The sequence below is a fragment of the Manacus candei genome, unplaced genomic scaffold (genome assembly GCF_025592945.1).
Source record: "Manacus candei isolate 608988 ecotype Guabito, Panama unplaced genomic scaffold, ASM2559294v1 h1tg000050l, whole genome shotgun sequence".
In the NCBI taxonomy this organism is placed as follows: Eukaryota; Metazoa; Chordata; class Aves; order Passeriformes; family Pipridae; genus Manacus; species Manacus candei.
Window position 1 is genome coordinate 15,469,388 of NW_026138098.1, and position 20,462 is coordinate 15,489,849.

The 20,462-nt window shown below is 35.6% G+C and overlaps 1 protein-coding gene across 1 annotated transcript in view; it reads left to right on the forward strand.

The window, feature by feature from the left end:
• The window catches only part of ADGRA1 (adhesion G protein-coupled receptor A1), a 261,633-nt gene that overhangs the window by 39,849 nt on the left and 201,322 nt on the right, over positions 1-20,462 (forward strand). The window contains exon 2 of the mRNA XM_051800658.1: positions 1,002-1,073. Within this exon, the coding sequence (XP_051656618.1) occupies positions 1,002-1,073 (72 nt within the window). The remainder of the gene's footprint in view (positions 1-1,001; positions 1,074-20,462) is intronic.

Here is a 20,462-nt window from a genome sequence, read left to right on the forward strand (position 1 = left end):
GTCTATTTTCTATCTTACTGCAAGCTGTGTATCTTATTTTGAAATGTAATTTTGTGCACTAGAGAAGTATAATATATTGTAAATGTTACATTAAAATACTCATTTCTCAAGCAGTTGGAATTAGATTTTTTCAGAGACAAATGTTTCTTCTGCACATTGCATTATCATTAGGTCTGTTTAAAAAACATTTTCTCAAGCTTCTAAAATGAATTACATTTCTTTTGAATATTGAAAGATTTTTAAATAACATCTTCAGAACCAATGCATGTTTGCATTGTATTGCTTCTGAAATAGCTGGGAATATATAGTGGCAGAAAATTACTAAACTAGGAAGAACCACTTGTGAAATCAACAGTAGTTTAACATAAGGGGAGGAATAGACAACTTTTCAGTGGCCTGGATGCAGGGCCAGTTTGCATGTGTATGTGATGATGGGGGTGCTTGATGGACCAGGCATAGCTTAATTACTGAATTTCTACTATGCAGAGGTTGCAACAGGAAAACACTTTTGGACTTGTCTGTTTTTGTTTGTCTCTCCTATAGAAAATCAAATGCTTCTCTGTGTATGTCAGCCACTGATGGTATGATTTCTTGTACCTCCCTGCTACCTCACTACAAAGTGACTTTATTGTCCACTAATCTTGAACAATTTTTAACATGTGTTTTGCTTTATCAGCCTTTTTGCAGACTGGGAAGCCCAAGTACCTTTGTGGTAATTTATAATCTACTAGTGAATTGTGGGCATTTAGCAGTGTTAGAATTTTCAAGATGGAAGTCAAAATTAATTTGTTGACATATTTCTTGACTATACTTTAATAAAGAAGAAATTATGCACTTTGGGAAATGGTGATCCTTATTTACTGCTGTGATGGGAAAATGCAAATGAAACAGTGAATTTTGTGAGTAGTATTTTACAGAGCAGTCACTTACTATAATTACATGTTTTAAATCAGTGGAATTATCATGTTCTATTAACCACATTATGTCCTGACTTCTTGTAGGATTCTGAGTAACAACAAGATCTTGTGGTTGAAGAATGGCTCTTTCTTCGGGCTGAGATCCCTGGAGAGACTGTGAGTAACTGATCAGCCTCATTCCACCTTCAATTAAAAAGTCTTTGTACTTTAAATATAGAAACAACATCAGATAATGACGTTGAGATGTTCTGAACTGTATTGCACAGTAGAGTTTCTAGGCAGTCATCAGGTTAAGAAACAGCCTAAGAATGAGTGCATGGGGATGGACATGGAAAATACAGGAAAGCACTGCCATCAATTTGGAACTAAAATAAACATCCAGTCAAGGGCTTGTACTACACTGTGTACACTATCACAGTGAAGACTGGTATATGTAATGGTAACACTAATATACCTGACATGTAGTTTGAGTTATTTAACTCATTGGTCTCCAGTCTTCCATTTTAATTCATACTAATTTTATTTTTTTTTCTATATTTTAATTATAATCTCAAGAAATTAGACAGTTCTTATCACTGAAGCAGATGATGATACTGATAAATCTCCATGACTCTGTATTTCTAGCCAGTATTTGAAGGGGGGAAGAGGAGCTCAGGAGCAGCTAATGAGTTAGGAAGAAAACATTTGAAAACTTAAATGGAAATGAATAAGCAGTAACACCTATACTATAATAACACTACTTTTGGTGTATATAGGTCACTCATTTGAGAATAATCATGTGAGCAAGCCTAAAAGGCTACTTTTTATATCTATAGGCTGCTTGTGTTGCCAGCGCATCTAAAATGAGTAATTATGTCATGCCTATTTTACAGTATCTCCTGCAGCTTAAGCTAAATAATTTTTACACTGCTTTGTAAGAATACATTCATTATGTTGAGCTGTTGATATAAAGTAGTTGCTGCATTCATGAATGCATGGATATATTCTGTGTTGTATGAGTATTTCCATATGCAAAGAAATTACATATCAACTAATTGATTAGTTGATTGATTACATTGATTACATATCAACTAATATTGATTACATATCAACTAATATTTTTACTGTAGATGTGTGTGGTGTGCACATTGTTTATAGTTGTGTAATAAGGTGGGTAAGTATACAATACTGAGATGTTTGGATATTCTAACTGGAATATCAAAATAACTTATTTCAAGGTCTGGAGCAATCCCTTAAGCACCTTGGAGGGTTTGGATAAAGTCAGCCATCTGAACATTTGTGTGAAGGAATACTGCATTTTGTCTGCCTGGGGTTAAAAGTCAGATATTAAGATATTAAATGGAAGAGAATATTAAATTGTATGGAATGAAGAGTGGTGTATTATTTACTAACTGATTTAATCTTAGGTGTAATAGTGATATGAGGTTTGTAAAGAATTTGCAAGTATTTTAGACAAAATTATTTAGAACATAGGATAGAATTACAAATTTATTGCAAGAAGGGAAATTAGTAAATTAAGTTCTAATGTAATGTAAGTAAATCATTAGTGTTTAGAACTACAGGAAAACATTTCCTCTGGGGTTTCTTTTTAAGGTTTAATTTACGTTGGGCAATGATACTCAGCATGCATTTTTAAGAACTTCAGTAGTTAACTAGTGAGAGAAATACTTCAACCTGAAAAGGCATTTCAAACAGTACTGAGAACAGGGAAAAACCAGAAAAACTGTCTTAGGTGTATTGCCTCAAGTACCATCATGATCTAAACCTTTTTCATTTCCTTGTGCTGATTTTTCACAACATTACAGAAGTAAGTATCATCTCCTCTGTATATAATTCTGTTTGGCTGTGGTGTTACTACAAAATCCATAAGTGGTCCATGAATTGAAGACTAGAGTTCCAGTGGTGACATTCTTATCAAGTTCAGCCGCTGTTTCTGTTTCATAGAGGGTCACTCTGGCCCCATATGTTTTTTATCAATATCTGTGAAGTCTCTGTTTCAGCTGGAGGGTTGAGAACAGCTGGAATAGTCTACTAGGAGGTGAGTGTGAATGAACTACAGCTGGATGAGTGCTCTTAGCCCTTGGACAAAGGTTTCCCCAGCTTTGCCTTCTCCACAGAAGCTTATTCAGAGCAGTGCTTCAGGTGCTTAAAATAGAGAACTATGACAGCAGCTGCTGTCGACGTTCATGGCTCCTCAAAATGGACCAGGAACTTACATTCCCTGCCTGAAAGGGGAGGCAGAGAATCTTATGAAGTACAGTAGCAGGAAAATCCAGCTTCCTTTAAAATAATGTTAAGTTTACAAGATAAGGTGTTTAGGAACACTGGTGTGCTGGAGTTAAGAATTACTCATTTAATTTGGCTTTGCAGTCCTTGTGTTCCTGTTCAGAACAAAAAATGATGTGAATGCAATAGAGGCAAGAATCACGGAATCGTGTAAGTCAGTAATTCTTTTATGGATACCATGAGATCATGAGCTAGAATAGTGTTAGCTTAAGTGGAAAATGAAATCATTGAATGTTAAACTTGAGAACTTCAGAGAACTTAAATTTCAGGTGGAACTGAATAACTTGTATATTCTGGCTCTTCCCTGTTCTGGTGTGCTTAAACCCTCTTTTTGACTAGAGTGAAAACTTTCCCCTTATTATTTTGTTCTTCAATGCATGTAACAACAGGAATTGAGTTACAGAAGTGTCAGTCTTCCCAGGTTCTGGTGACTTCTCAACACCATGTTGCACAAGCGAGAGACCTCACTGAGAAGTTGTCTCAAACTGGGACTCCTCATTTTATGCAACTTTAATCAAGCAAATTAAGAAACACAAGTTATTTGCCCCTTGACTGTCCATTCTAAGAGTAAGGCAGAATTGATTTTTCTCATGCTAAGATTATTGTAGAATCCTAATATTATACATGAAATTATTTTTTTAAAATATGATTGCACCTGATTTGTATTTGTTTCTGCAGACTTCTCAGAAAATTGCAATTTTTTCAACCATAGCATGAGAATTACAAGGTTTCCATTTCAGATTGTCTTACAACTGTATTGCTGCTGTAAACAAAAATCTGATAGTTTTTCAGGGGATACAACCAACCAGCCAGGGAAAAGCATGTTTGGGGTACAGCTATTTCCCTTTTAATAATAGATTACAGTATCAAAGAATATTCTGAGTTGGAAGGGACACACAAGGATCTTTGGGTTCAGCTCTTAAGTGAATGGCCTGTACAGGGATCAAACCCGTGACATTGGCATTATTAGCACCATACTTTAACCAACTGAGCTAATGGATAATACTATATTTAAAAATAGTTTATTAATATAAAAAATGAATCCTGTAATGGTGTCTGTAATAAAAACTATATAATAATATTCAAAATATATGTATGAAACATTAGTATTTTTACTGGGTAGTTTGTGAAACTGCTTTGAAAAACACTGTCCCGCAAAAGGTGCATTTTCTGGTTTTTGTACGTATATGAACAGTGACTCATGAGTGATCTGTAGAGATGGCAGTCTCTTTCCACAGTTCAAGTTTTCTGAAACTAGAAATTGCTGCCTTGTGCTGATTTGGAAAGATTGGCTCACCAATGTGTTATGGCATCTGGAGCATGATGTCTCTCTGTGCCTCTGAGCTTACACTGCAGTACTAACAAGAGACATTAAGAAGAGAATAATGTTACTTAAGTACCATGTGAGAATAAAAACTTTCTGTAAACTTAAGTATTATATGGTGTCCAGTTATGTAGCCCTTGATCTGGAATAAAATCAGAAGTGTAGGTAAGAATATAAATGAGCTTTTTAGAAGCAAGTGTGGTAAAGGAAGTGTTTATTAAAATATGAAGAGCTTTGTGGAATTTAACCAGAAGAGATCCACAAACCACAAATTCCATAAATAAGAATGCGCACCTTGAACTCATTTCTGGGATACACTCTGTGGATGTGGCTATCTTCACATTCAGGAGGCTGAGAATTCAGTTTGGATCTGAAGCTCGGGGCAAAGAGACTTGACAACTTGTAATAGTTTCAGTTTCAGTGCCTTCCCTGTCTGCAGTCAGTGTGCTGTCTTCCCAGGAGATGCATTGATCTGAGCAGGACAGCATCACACACATTTAATAAGTTTTTCATATGCTCTAGGTACCAGAAAAGAAAGGCAAATTGGACTTTCAAGGCTCTGAAAGAGTGAGATAGCCCTTTCAAGTAAGTCTGAGCAATCCAAAAGCTCTCATTTAGTTAAAATATTTGGAAGGGTATGAAAGACTGAAAAATTGTCTATGTAATTTGATGGTATAGTTACTCCATATATTGGAACAATACATTAAATAGAAAAATCTGTGAATTAGTTTACTTTTTTAAAAAATTATTTTTATGTATTTGTGGTTTTTTTTTTTAATTTATGATCAGTGGAGTTAACCATTGCTATTACCCAAGGAATCTTAGGCTAGTGCAGATTACCAGGTTACTAGCAGATGCCTTATCATGGCAGTATATGGTATGGATGCTGCTCCAAAGACATTGCTGTCTCCCAACAGTGTGCAGCAAAGCAATAGTATTAGAAACAACTGGGGCAAGTCTTTTTATGCTTGAGAATATTTGTCCAGCCGTAGTCCACATGATGCTTCTGGGGACAGAGACTGAGGTGGTTGGGCCAGGTGCTCCAGTTGTGCTGGACCCAAAGTCAAGATCCAGACTAGGAAATTAAATCTGTCACCCTCATCCTGATGTTAGCTGACACAAAACACTATGTATCTCAGCTATTATCTACACTACTAATTTTCTTACTTTGCAGATGGCACTGCATTGCAACTACCTGGACAGCCCGAGTCCTGAACTACTGCCCCATGTTAACTGTAGCTGGGGCAGTCTGTTGTGGCTTCTCTGCTTCCTGGGCTTCCTGGTGCTTAATAGGATTGATTGTGTACTTGGTATTTTCTGAAGTGGATGTATGAAGTTCTGTCTCTGTTTTATAACCAAATATACTTTTTCATTAAGTTTATAGGAGTATAATTACCTCTGAGGCTATTGCTCCTTTGTCCCAGTGACTGAAACTCTTTGATGGGTTCAGAAGCTATTGGGAGGGAACCAGCAAACAAAAATAAAGAAGCGTACACAAACAGACTGTGATTGCATAAGCAGTGTTTTCTTGGGAAATCGGGCTGAAAGATCACTAAGCAAGATTACACGTGTTTTTCACAGTTGACCCAGAAGAAAAGCATGCCATGTTATTAGTACTGCAGCAGTGACTGTTTTACAGAAACTTGCTTTGTTACATTTTCGCAATATTCCTAGAAATGTTTCTAGACAAAGAAAAATAATACTGAAATATCTGTAAGAATTTAGAATTGCACTTATTTTTTGTTTTTATTTTTTTAACTGTATAGATCAGCCTTACTCAACCATGTCTCACTTGGATTGTATGTTCTTTTATTAAGTGTTGCTGTAATGTAAAGTTACCAACCATGTGTCAGTGCTATGCAGCTGCATGTTGTCCTCAGTTGCTATTAGACAAGTTTGCCTAAAAGCTACTTTCAGTAGATTTCAGTGTGACATTCTGCAACGGTATGTTGTGGTATGTGACTGAAGTAATAACACATTAACTTGAGGGATGAAAAGGGCTGGAAAGATAAGCACAGAAAATTAGACCATAGAAAAAACACGTTGTTATGCAGTTGGTATAAAAATAGGATATTTAGAAGTTCTTTAGCAAAACTCAGGTAGTGAAAGTGTAAATACATTTTTAAGCATGCAATTTACGTTCTCCAAGTTGCTGGCCTCTTCATTTCTTTCCCTGCCCATACATTTGAAATGTGTGTGCACACACACACAAAGAAACAGATGTTCTTCCTAGGTACTGTGAAAGATGGGAAATATGCTGAAAGAAATTGTTAAACAATTTTACTTTCAACATGTGTATGACATCTTTGAAGTTAGAAACTTCATAAATTAGATTTAGAATTACGTGTTCTTTTTTGGATTCTTGTAAAAACAGAGAAATAGTGGTTATTATGAACTAAGAATATTTCAAAATGACAGCCAGTATCCAGCTGTACAACTATCCTTTTTTTTTCCCCCTGAAGAGCTTGCAGCTAAGGAGTGTACCCCTAACTTCATTCAAGCACTTTTAACAGAAAATAGATTAATAATCTTGTGGACCTCAAATGCCATTTAGTTGTGTTTAGAGAAATGCTGTCATGTTACTCAGGGAAAGGCAATTGACAAATCTGTTTCTTAGAGTTGCTTGTTGTGTAAATAGTTGTGGAATGAATAAAACTGTTTGGTTTAATCTAGTTTTTGTATTTGGAGAAATATGAAGAAAGGAAAATAAATGGAAATTAATTTCAAACATCTGAGGTTTTTCTCATCACTTCTTGTATTTCAAATCCTGCATGGATTTAGTAAATTCTCTAGATCTAGTTGATGATGATAACAAACAGGTTCTTTGTTTAAATTCACCTTAAATATTCTCAAAGAACCAAAGTACAGGTGCTGCAACCATTGTTTTTCCTTGTCTAGTAATATGTCTAGGAGTCCTGGGGAAATATAAGCAGTTTTCCATGTAAAATTTCTTATTGTCTTGGTCTGTTGTAATAGTTCACAAAAGACCTCATTACTATGTGAAGTGGTTGATCATCTTCTGGTAGGTGAGGAAGGATGGGAATAGTCATGGGGAATGATTTTTCTCCTGGAGCAAGGCTGTGCTTTGTGCACTTGCTCTGAACTAGACTGAAAACAATTCATGATCCTCTTGGCAGTCATTGAACTTTGAGTTACCCTTTTGGTTTCAGTGTTAGATGAAGAGACTATCTTTTTAATTATGATGAAATAGTGTTTACATGAGGCAGGATTGTTCCCTTTGTTGCTGCTTGATGCAGATAATGTAGATAGCAGTTTTTTAATCAATAGGTGTGTTTGCCTGCAGTATAATTATATTATTGCCTGCAAAGGCAATTATAATAATTGAGCTTAAAAAGCAAAGTTCTGAAAATTAATGAATTACTGAAGTTAAGGTACCTGTTCATTCAGAGACGTGTCTATTGCACATAATTGATTTGAAGGGTTGGAGATACTCGGGAAATAAAGTGCTTTACTAACTACAGGAAGGGAAAAAGCCCAAACAATGAACATAGGCAGTGTACAGATCAGAAAGAGGTAAGAAAATACTTGTGCATATAATAATAATTTATCACCTAAAATTAGAATAGCTTTTTGTGAAATTAATAGTTTTTGAGGCTCATTCTGGAGCATGGAAGAATCAATTTCTACCAAGAAAATGAGTGTTAAGCTAGTAAATTGGGCTGTATTTTTCAGAGCTTAATACCCACATCTGCTTAGCCATTTCTTTTTTTCATTGGTAATAAATGCCATGGTCAGTTGCTGCAAGATATTTTTTCTGGGGCTTGTACCATATCCCTGAGTTAGAACCAGATTCCTTACTTATCCTGGAGCTCCTTCTGCATCTTCTGAGGCCAGTCTTTCTTTGTAGTGGCTGCAGCCCAGGGATTTTGCCTCTATTTGCTGCTTGGTCCACTGTAATTGTGATAATTTTGGTCATGTTACTCAATAATGCCAACATCACATTTATTCTGGTACAGACAGAAGATAGAGATGTTCACTTAAATAAATGTGTTCTTTAAATATCTAACTTCATGTATCTGTCGATGAGGTCGGTAACATTTATTTGAATTACTGAAAATTAATTTAATTAATGTTTAAAAAAAGTATTTTCTGATAGTGCATTGGTGTTTGTGTAATACCAATTATTTTGCATTTCTACCATATGCAGAGTCATTTATATGCACTCCTAGCCTGACTGGGAAGCAGTCTTACTGGGCACAAATACCTAAGTGCAGATAGAGGATACTGATGCTCTTTTGATGTATTTTGTGCAGCTCCCCACATCATCAAAAATTCAATTGTTCACTAAGTTTAGTAGTAAGTGTAAACCTCAATTTTTGCAAACAGGTTATACAGCAGAAAATTGTGCTCTATCAGAAAACATTTTAGCTTTGACTACAGCTGTGGAAGTGGCTCTCACTAAGTGTCACACCAGTCCAAGCATATGGTAGGCTGAATAGCACAGAATGTGTATGACTTTTAGACAGGGAGGGAGATGACTCTCAACCTGTTGTCTTAGGTGACAAGGCTGTTTTAGTGACAGGACTGAGGCAGTTCTGGCACATCTTTGTGCCTGAGGCAGTGCAGGGGATGTGGTTGTCATCCTGTTGTTATCTTCTTCACGGGCTCCGTTTTAATCCAGACATAAATTTTGTCTATTCTTCCAGTAATATAACCTGATGTAATCAGATGTCACAGGGAAAAGTACAAAGAAGATGGATCCATATATAAAACACCTGTATTAACGTAATGTCATTAAAAATTGATAGAATGCTGCTAGCAAATAGGTCTACCTGTATAAATTTGTATTTTACTTTTTTTTTAATGGATGCAAGTCAGCTGTGGCTGTTCTGTTGGATGCTGGGGTTTTTTTCTGTGAAAAATATTAAATTAGAAATATGCCAAGCAAAAGTTAATGTAATTAACCAAATCCTGACCCTGCACTAGGCATTTGAGTTTGCAAAACTGATACTCCCCTGTCTATCATCACAACTGGTACACACAAGTATATTTTCTGGGTTCAGTGTTTTACATATAGAATGAGAGAGATCCATGGATGCCCTGACTAGTGTAGCTCGATCAAAATATCCATCTGGTTACATAAGTATCAAGAAGCAACAGCAGACCTAAGGAACCTTCAAAAATACCATGGAACAAAAAATTGAACTTGGAAAAACCACTATTGGTCCTCACTGTTGGCAAAGGAATGTGGGGTGAAATGCTTTTCAAAGTAAATATCATTCAGCTGCAGGCAGTGTTTTAATGAATTGGGTAGAAGAAGGATATCTAATTTGCAGTCATTGCATGGAAATTTTGCAGAGAAGCCAGAGAAGGAGAAACAGAGGCAGGATCAACGTCACAAGTCAAAATAGGCAAACTGAATTAAAAATAATTTTTTAATTTTAATTTTGTGGTCCTTTATGGATCTCTTTATTCCATTCTATGACTAACAATAAGTTACTTATTTAGTAATGCAAAAGGTAGGTATGTCCATTCTTTGACACATCCCTTCCAAAACCAAGTTGAAAAAAAAACCCTCCTCAAACTCTCTAACCCATCCAAACTCCAGAACCCATCATGTCCTAGTGTGCATTATCAAAAAGAGATTTAGCATTCTATCAGGAATTATTAAACTCTTGCTATTCTTAATATGCCTGTCAGATACAGAGGAGTTAGAAATTAAAAGGAAAATTACATTACCCTCTTTCTAATAGGCATATGTGCTGTGAGTCCTACAACAATGAAGTAGCTATCAAAGCACAAAGTGTGTTTCCCATGGGCGCTTTTCTACCTTAAACCTGTTTTTTGTTTGCCTCCTAAACTGCTACATTCATTTCTCTGCTTCTGTGGTGTTTTTTTTCCCTCAGATAGAAACAACATTGGCTACCAGGCCATGCCTTGGCTCTTAACTCCGTGCTTTATAATGAGATCTAAGACTCGGTCAGCGCTGCATTCCCTCGCAGGAGCAGCTCATTGGCATGACGGGCGTTTATGTCATTCTGAATGTACGGCTGAGATTACATTCCTCCAGTTCTGACATGAAACTATGGTTTCATCTTGGCCACGAAATTGCCAACTGCTGGCATGTATGTGGTACTTAAGATGTCAGAGGTTTGCCAGGCTGCATTGCTAGACTTTTGAGTGTAACTATTTGCATTTTTTTTCCCTGACAAAACCAATTTCTGTTGGAAATGCTAGCATAGCAAAGTAAAAATGGTCTGTGGAGGACACAGCAGTTTCAGGAGCATCTTTGTCATAGATAACAGTATTTAATTTTGACTGCTTTATAGTTACAAAATACAGAATCTTTTTGGATTGATAAAGCTGAACTATACAACTTAGGACTGATGCAACCTATGTACCTTTTCTATAAAGAAAGGCAGAGTGGTTGGAGAAGTAGGAAAAACAGAAATAGGGTTTAAGAGCAGTTTATATGAAGTCAGAGAGAAGCATGCTGGGAAGCCAAGCTGATAAAAATTAGTGTTAGTTTGTCAGCAACTGTGCTAATCTTGTGAAGTGAACTGTGGTGTAAGTTGATAGTTGAATCCTTCTGTTTGGTATGTGGTTTTGATCCCTCAGGCTCAAAACATAGGCTATTGGTGGAATAATGTTTTTACACTCCAGAAAATGCTATAATGTTACTTGTATTCAGATGCCATGTGGTCTTTACCATGTTTACTGTCAAAACACCCAAAAACTTATGTGCCTCATCTAGTAGTATCCATACATAAAATTTGAGAGACCTCAAGTTCTGAGTAGGAGCATCTCAACATTATGGTCTTGCTTGGTAAAAGTCAGTATTAGAAGAAAAGCTCCAAACTCCATCCTCCCCTCCCAGAGAGTTTTCTGGGCCCTCCTGATAACTTTCTTTTTTTTATGCCTCCATCTCTGACTTGATATTAATTGATATATATTTCTCATTTGCTTACTTATACAAAAAAACCTCAGCCCTATGTATGTAAGTTAATGTCTGCCAGAAGTGCATGTCTCTAGACTAGCCTGTGAGACCTCTGATAAAAACATGCTATTACTGATTCATATCATGCTAGTCTATAAATGCTCCAAGGGTACCCAATAACCCTGGGAGTGTGCTGCCCTCAGAATTTCTGGGGTTGTCTGCAGAAAGTATGGCTTATTCTCTGACACTTGCACTTCGCCAGTAATCTCTGAGAAGACAAAATAAAAAAATAGAATTGAATTGAAAGGAAATAGAAAGAAGTGCTATGTTTTATGCCAATTTAGTTTAAAGGAAAAAAAAAATCCCCAAAATGAGTTGTCTGAAGTAGTTAGGAAAGCTGATGTAATATAACAGCTGTGGGCAGTTTTTCTCCCCACTTCTTAATATAGACAGAATTGATTAGTTGGGTGTAGTATAGTGCTGCGTGTGTCAAGTAGGTACAAAATGTTTGTTCTCACGAGAAAATTGCATGCAGACTTAGCACATGATAAGCTGTCTTGTGTTAACACAAATTGCCTCGTTCTTGAAATGGAAAGTGACTGGGAGAGCTATAGAGGATGTTTGTATAGTCTGAGCTATGCATATATTCTGTGAAAAAAAGAATTACAAAATTCCTCTATGTGCTACTTTAGAAAGTGTTTTGCTGAGGAGAATACAGAGAGAAAAACTGTGCTGGAACAAAATGTGTATTTTTATTTGCTGTGAACTTGACAGACTGGAATACATTTTTTTATGCAATGACAGTGAGCTTCATTTGGTAAAAATAAGCAGTTTAAGTTAAAAATAAGCCACTTGAGTTAGCATAATACAAGAAACTTGTTGAAGCATAAGTAAAATGTTTTTATCATGCTTTTATAACCCAGAAAACTGCCAAAGGGGCAACTTGAATCTCTTAAAGTCAATTAATCTCTTTCTATGAAAGAATATGAAAGATTCCTTAACCAGGAAAAAGTATTTTAGCTGTAGGTGCCTGAAAAAGCCAAATTTATTAAAAAGCACACCCCCTTAGCCATAACTGTAACACTTTTGTTATGATGTTATAATTAATGGCCAATGAAAGAAAGTTTTACAGCTAATGGATGTACCCCAGACATATGATGCATTTGTTACTTTCACCAAGTGAGTTTTTTCATTTTTTTATTTTCAATATTCACATTCGTTTGTTAATGCAAAGTAAGTTAATACTTTTTAGAAGACCTTAAAGACATGCTTTTCAGCTGAAAGGGTAGTTAAAAGTACATTGTGTTCAGAACAAAACAGTGTTTTCTGTACTGTGTCAGCAGCTAAGTTGAGAATTTGATGCTTTTTTCCGCTTTGTACTGTTAATTACTTTTAGGTATTTCTGAGAAGTGCAAGTGCCTCACAAGGGACAATTCTCCCATTTGAGTGAGGTTTAAATACTGTATTAAGCTTTTGTACTGTACAGAGTTATGTGAACTTACAAAAACATTTCAGTGTGTAAGACCAGAATGGGTAGCAGCCAGACAGAATTTTCAGGAATAAAATAAAATTTGTTCAACTCTCCCTCTCAGCATATACACCATAAACGAGCCACTCCATTAATTGCTTTCCAGCACTCCATTAAGAACACTGAAACTTCAGTTCAGAATAATGTCCCTAAAAATTACAATATGTCCAAGGAGAAGAAATTGTAATGTGCCACAGGTTGGTTTTTTTTAATTTTTCTTTTTATGCTTCTTTGCCACCTTAACCAGTAAGTCCTTATCAGTCCAAATCTGACAGTTTCTTTAACCATGACTGTGCTAGGAAGGTATACCAGTACTTTTTCAGTACTGGCCCTGATCAGGTTACCAGCATAAAATATCCAGTATGCCCTCTCTGAGCCTTTTTTAGAAAAAGGGGAGGAGCAGGGGAAGCTCCTGAAGCCATGTTCTGCATCAAGCAAGAAATAAATAAATGTTGATGGTCCTTGCAGATGCCCGGGGAAGATTCATCTCTGGATATGCAAAAATTCACGTCATAAGCTGCAAGTTCTAACTCTAGTAGGCCCTGTCCATGCATAAACAGTATCAAACTGAACAGATATTTTGAAGGCTACTTCAAATCTTTATTTCTGCTTTTTATTATCTGTGATCTAAATGTATTTTTATCAGTATGATTTTATAGTACTGTTGTTCTTTGACTTAAACTAATCCTCTTCTCTTTGTAGAGTTCACCATTTATAAACAGTAAAGTAATACTCACTCTCCTTGTCTAAGCAAGCCAAAATTATGACAATCTCTTAGTGATATCATGAAAATAACCATGAAATGTATATATCCTAAAAAAAAATTGTGGGCACAAAGCCTGAAATGTATCTTAAACTAAGATTATTATCTGCAAAGATTTATTTTGTATATAATGACAATGTACTCTCTTTATAGTCTGAAAAATGAATTTTAATCCAGTTAGTTGAATACTCAGACAAGCACAATTTCAGCTTAGTTTAACATTCAGAAGTCATGTTTATGTTGTAAACTGTTATACAGCTGAATATAGAAAAGACCCCTCTGGACCATCTACATACAGTAAATAAATATCCTTGGGAAATTCACGGTGACTTTAGAGTTTAGGAAGTCTGTACAAAGCTGCCTTCTCTGGTCTTGTGTGACAAACCAGTGATGACCAAATGGTCACTTAAAGAAGCTCAGGGAAAATTTAAAGCTTCCTGCTGGTGACATTGAATTAATTCTTTTCATTCTATTTTTATTTCTCTTGTCCCTCTTTTCAGGTTGAGTGCTGAGATTGCTGGGTGGGTAGGGGCAGTTCTTTTCTTTTTTCTCTCTTAAGAACTTTTTTTTTAAATTCAGCAATCTGCACAGAGAGTAAGATACAGACCTTTTGTTACAGGTCTTCTCTCTTGATTCCTTGCATTCAGGTGTTTGAGTAGTGATCTGTGGTGATTGCTTTGTAATTTATGTGTGTAAATCAAATTAAATGCCTTTCCTTCAGAACCAAATGAGACATTTCACTTATTTTTCCTGATTGACTATGTTATTGCACAGCAGCTGCTCCATGGTTTCATATAGCTATCTGCTCTTATAAGATTCTGTCTTATTGTAAGATGAGAACATTCATCTTGGCTAATAGCTCTGACATAATTTCTCCATTCATTCGTTTACTGCTTTTCTACTTGCCTTGTTCTAATTTATGTTAAGCAGTGACAATGAATGAAAACCATTTAACAAAAGTAGGAAAATTGTATAAAATAGAAAGTATTAGCAGAGAGGTGAAGGACATATATGGAACATGGGAAGGCACCAAGTGTTTGTAAGGGGTCACCAATAGCACATGTTGGACATGGTCTTTGTGCAGAACTTCTTTTGTTCATGCTGACATAAGGAAATATCTGGTCTTCCCATCTCTATGTTAAGTTGCATGTTCTGAAGTCTTGTTTTCTCATTTCAGATATCTCTTTGAAAAATCCCCAAAGTTCTCTGCTTTTAGGTGAAATACTCATTTTCTTGGCAAGTGGTTCCTATAGTATCATAAAAAAAAAAATATTTCCGCTCCTTTTCAATGTATTTGTGTTCTTACATCATTCTGTCTGTTTATTCTTGTGTTGAAATATTATACCAAGACACAGGTACTTTATTTTTATATCTAGTATTCTATACCTGTATAATTATTTTAAAAATTCCATAGGTGTGCATGAAGTCCTTTATTTTTGCTAATTTTTGGCCCGTATCCCCCATAAATCCAGAAAAACATTTTCATGTGACAATTCCTTGATAAAAGAATTAGGGTTTAATGCTCACAAAAGGAGCTAAACCAGGTTTCATTCTTTCAGCCTAGCACCTAATGCCTCTCAGTAGCACTTGTGGCTTTTCCACACCTCCATGTTATAGAGATGCTGCTCCCTAATGCTCAGCTCTTTTTCGTGTGAACAGCCAATGTTTCATGAAGAAATATAGTCGGCATGCCAATGAGCAGCTGTTCCACTAGCAAGCTTTTTAGGAAAAAAGGTAGGTGCAGGCTAGGAAGCACAACTCTAGTTGATACCTACAAAGAATGTAGAACTATAATTTATGAAAGGTGTATAATGGACACATAAAGTTGAGTATGTGCCAGCAACAGGCATGAACTCTTCAGCACTCTGGGCTCATGCCAGTGTACGCAAAAGCTGGTATAGGTGTATCATTGTTGCTGTTGTTGCTTCAACTCACGTAATGTGCTAACTCGTGGTGTGCCACACTTTCTTTTGCTAAATGAACCTTGCAAATTCATTTCTTTAAATACTTGATGTTGCAGTTCAGTTGACTAAAACTCTAGCATTTTTAATGAACTGTAAAACATTAGATGTGGGATTTTTATTTAGTTATTTAATTGCTTGCATGTTTCAGAGGTTGCATGTATGTTGCTGTAGTGTGCTATTTAAGTCACTGGTGGTATGCTATGAAGAAGTCCCATTGATTGCCCCGTTTTCTTGGTATGTTAGTTGCATCTGAGAACAGGAGTAGTTATTGTTTTCATTAACTGGGTTTACATAAAACTTACAACTTGCAAAATCCCTGGGAAGAGTAAACAGCATTTACACTATATTGTGACCCACAATCAGATTTCCATGAAATTAATATTTTCTGAAACCAAAGCTTTTCTGATGACCTTTTTAAATCATTGTGTAGTTCAACAACATTTAAAAGTTGATATATGAATAACAAACCCTAATGAAGTGTGGTGAGCCAGCAAAAAGCAGACACGATCAAACACGGTATTATTGGTCTTGCCGAATGACTGAAAGAACCTTTTATACTAGATAGAGATTTTACTGTCAAACTTTGTAATGGGCTAATGTAAAAAGACTAAACTGTGAGAGCAGGTGCTGCTGACTTTTGTACATCAAGCAGGCTGAACTAAAACTAGAAATGGTACTTCTCTTTTTTTCAGTATTGAGATAGTAGTAGATATGGGTAACTTGTGTTGGTCTTGACTTTGAGAAAATCCTTTTATATGCAATGCTATTTAGGTATTATTACCTCTAGCTCATAAGTCAGTGTTCTGGCGCTAAGAATACCATGAATCATCGTATATTTCTAACTTAGCTACACACGAGTGCACTGTTTGTATCAGTTGCTAGGATAAATTCAGGTTAGATAAGTATGAACTGATAGAACAATACTGGCAGTTTGGCAATATTTGTTCCAAGTGCAATTACCTTTTATTTCCCATTTAAGTTTCAAGCTCCTGTGTGAGATGGAATATGGATTCAAAGAAACGAAAAAAGAGAATGCATGTATAATATCAGTGCCAATTTGCCAGCAGTGAGCTTGAAGGAAGGCAGCCTGCCTGCTCCACCACTCACCCAGAAAGCTGGCAGAACAGTCAATCAGCCTAGCAAGCTATCTACATCCCCCAACGCTAAAAGGCAAGGCAATTTGGTTTTGTTCTTTACTGACATTTTGCCTTTTGCATGTCAGCTATTTTGTGCATTTTTTGTGTGTTAAATTTGGAATTGTATAATCTTTATTTTCTGGCTTATTCAGTTATATTTTCCTGATAATATATTTATTTCATTTTATTGTATTGCTGAAAACAAGGAGTTTCTAGGTGTTATTACTGTTATATTTAAGTGTACCCATTTGATTTATCCTACCTAACTTTATAGAACACTTTGTAGAATTAAATTGAACGTGACAGTCTTGCTTATTTTTTTCATCCTAACCACATCACAGAAAAGACTTAGGGCAACAATGCAAGAAGGGACTGATAGAACAGAATAGGAGGCACTACTGCAGGTCTGTTATCCTCTGGTCCCTCTTGCTCTCTCCTCTCACAGATGGAGGCAGTGGAAGTGATTAAAGCTTACCATGCTTTGTGCAGGAAGGTTACAGTTCTGGTAAGGAAAATATCCCTGTACATGCATACACCACCCCTTGATGATTTGGGCTACCAGTTTCCAGGTTCTTTTGCTTGTTATTTGCAGGTAGACTTTATCAGAATATTTTTTTAAAAAGCTAATTCGTGATTGTCATCACAAAATTGATTGACTATTACCAGAGCCAAAGGAGTATCATTTATTTTACCAACAAACCTGTCTGAAGTGACTAAGTCTATTCTTCATATAACACAATTTTCATCAGCAATAGTACATCAGGAATAATTTGATCTGCACGATTTTTGCTTAGAATAATGCTCAACAGTTCAGTTTCTACACATCTTCGATACTTCTGGATTGCTTTGTCAGGTTTTTTTAGATAATTTGAACCATTATAAATTTGAGTACCCATTCTTGGTTTGCTTGGTTGAAACATGAATGCAGTTTGTAAATTACTTTTTTGAGAAAAAAGATCTAATTTACTGCACCATGGAATTCTTTCGAAATATGTTTTATACACTATTGTTATGGCTGTTTGATAGAATTGTTTATTGTGTTTTCCTGCAATGGAATAGATATTGTCATTAAGATAGTGTTGCCATCCTTCAGATGAATGTAACATAGATTATTTGTAAAAAACTTTCCTTCAAAATTCTTCTAAAATGTGGACTTATTTCTCCAATGAAACACTTAGAAGGTTAAAACTTTAATTCTGAGATCTTTTTTTTCTTTCCATAAACAAAAGTCTTCTCTGAAAGCTTAGTACAGATTTGTTCTAATTCTGTGTTTTTAATCTCTAGTGTTAATAATTTCATCAGATCTTTTGGTTGTTCTTTGGTTCATTTTAGGTTAAGCCAGGGGTTAACTTCTTACAGAGATTCATTAAAAAGCAGCTGGACTTGTTCTGAGGACAAATGGAAAAGTGCTTTGGTCAAGATTTAAAGAAATTGAGATTCTTATCCAATTGCAAAATTGAGATTCTTATCCACTCCCCTCTCCTCCCTCAACACTTATGTTAAGATTTGAAATGTTCAGACTTGAAATCTGGCAGAAATTTGTCCCTCTGTTTCAGATGTGGTCTTGTACAGTTCAGTAATCTGTTTCCATTTGGCTGTAATGCAAGGTTTTAAGCAATACACATCACATTTGTGCAAAGATTATATTAAACAGTGCAATGAATGATCTAGTAACGTTCACTTGGTACATTATATGTGTGTGTATTGTGTATAAACAGTGTGAAAATTCCCAGTGAAAGTCATTCTCACAGTAACTTGCTACTGCATCAAGAAAATAAGAGAAAGGAGTTCAAAGATATGTACAGGGTTTGGGACTATAATTAACATAGTCTAAGTGAACGAAGTGCACGGATGGAAAATTTGTAGCCTCGTTAACTGGGGACTGGATTTTGAGAATTCTAATTACCAAGTCATTGTACATGATGAGGGAGTTACAATATCAGTGGCTTAGTGTGCCTATAAATGAATGTCTGAAAGTTATACAATGAACTACATATATAACACTTAATGTAAAAAAATTCTCACCTGAAATGCTAAAATCATAGTGTCACTTAAAGGATAACTTTTGCAAATGCAGTAAAAATTCAAACTAACCAATCAGGCCAAAAATAATTATTTTAAAAATTTATAGAAATTAGGAAAAAACTCTAAAGAAAGAAAAATTAAAAAATGGCATGTGTCAGGTTTTGTCTTGTGGAATGACAAAAGCTTTGGTTTCAGAGTTCTGAATGACCTATTAGAGCTTAGGAATACAACCATGAATTGCTAAAATAATTATTTTACTACAAGCAAGTCAGATTAGGTTATTTTAGCAGAATGAATTAAAAACTATTAATCATGAGATAATAGAAAAAAAAATGACAATTGGACTGTAGAATTATATGCTTTTTCTTGTTATTTTACTTGTTAAAAGATTGTTAAGAAGTAATGTTTTAAGGGTCACCATGGCTGTGGGCCATAGAATACCATCTTTAGGAGTCAAGACATTTTCCTTACGGGGACGTATCAAATACCTGATACAGAAAAGTATCAAATATTCTTTTTTCTTTTTCTCAGAAATCCAGATGTCAGAATGAGAATTGCTCTTACTGTTTACAGCATCCTTCAGTATAGTCGTCGACTTGATTATCTTTGCCCATGTTAAATGTGGGCATAAGCATATGAGTAAATTTTGTTCAATCCTATGGAATACTTAATAATAGAATAGAATATGTAGTAAAGTAAGCTTGTACCAAGTCAAAGTTTGAGGTGTTTATTGAACAAACTTAAGTTGATGAAATTTACATTTTGCTTGTCTTCCCTGTTGCTGCTATGAGCTAAGTTGCATACTTTTAAGACTGACTTTATTGCATATGGTCCAATCTGTCAATCTTAATGTAGCTGTAAGATACTGTGAGCATGAAAATTTGTAGGCAGATTAGTAGTACCCATTAGTAATCTCTAACTAAGCCTGACATGTACAGATTTGGTCATTTGCTAAAAAAAAAATCCTGTCTTCCTGAGGCCAATAGTGAGATAATTATCTGGGGATATAGAGAATTTTCTTGCCAAATAATTCTAGGGAATGAAAGTCAAACAGAGAACATTAAGTATTTTACTAATCTAGGGACACTAGCATTGGATTTATTATAACAAGAAACTTGACACAATTAGAAATTAGTGTATAGGAAGGCTGCCTTTTTTATCAGGGGTTTAGACGTCATCGACAGAGTGCAGAGCAATACCTTTTGAACTTCTCAGCTGCACCAAAGTGTTACAGCACTGAGCCAAACAGCACATGAACCAATATGAGGGAACCATGTGTGCTCAACCGAATTGGAGATGAAGGTGATCTTTGTAGATGGTGATATTAACACTTAAAGCACTCAGACTTAGGCCTCTGCTTTTAAAAAAGATTAGTGAAAAGAATAAAAAATAAGCTAAAAATAGGATCAGGAGAAATGGAGTATGGGATTAAATAAAAACAAAGATGGAGAAAGCAGGGTTGGAGAATATATGTTGGTACCGTGGTGGACGTGGCTTGGGAGGATGCTGTGGACAGCTGTGACTGAGTGCTGGGATGCTGATGCTGTGAATGGAGAGAACCAATGAGCTGCTGAAAAAGGAGGAAAATTGTTTGTTCTGAATCTGCTCAAACCACAGGCAT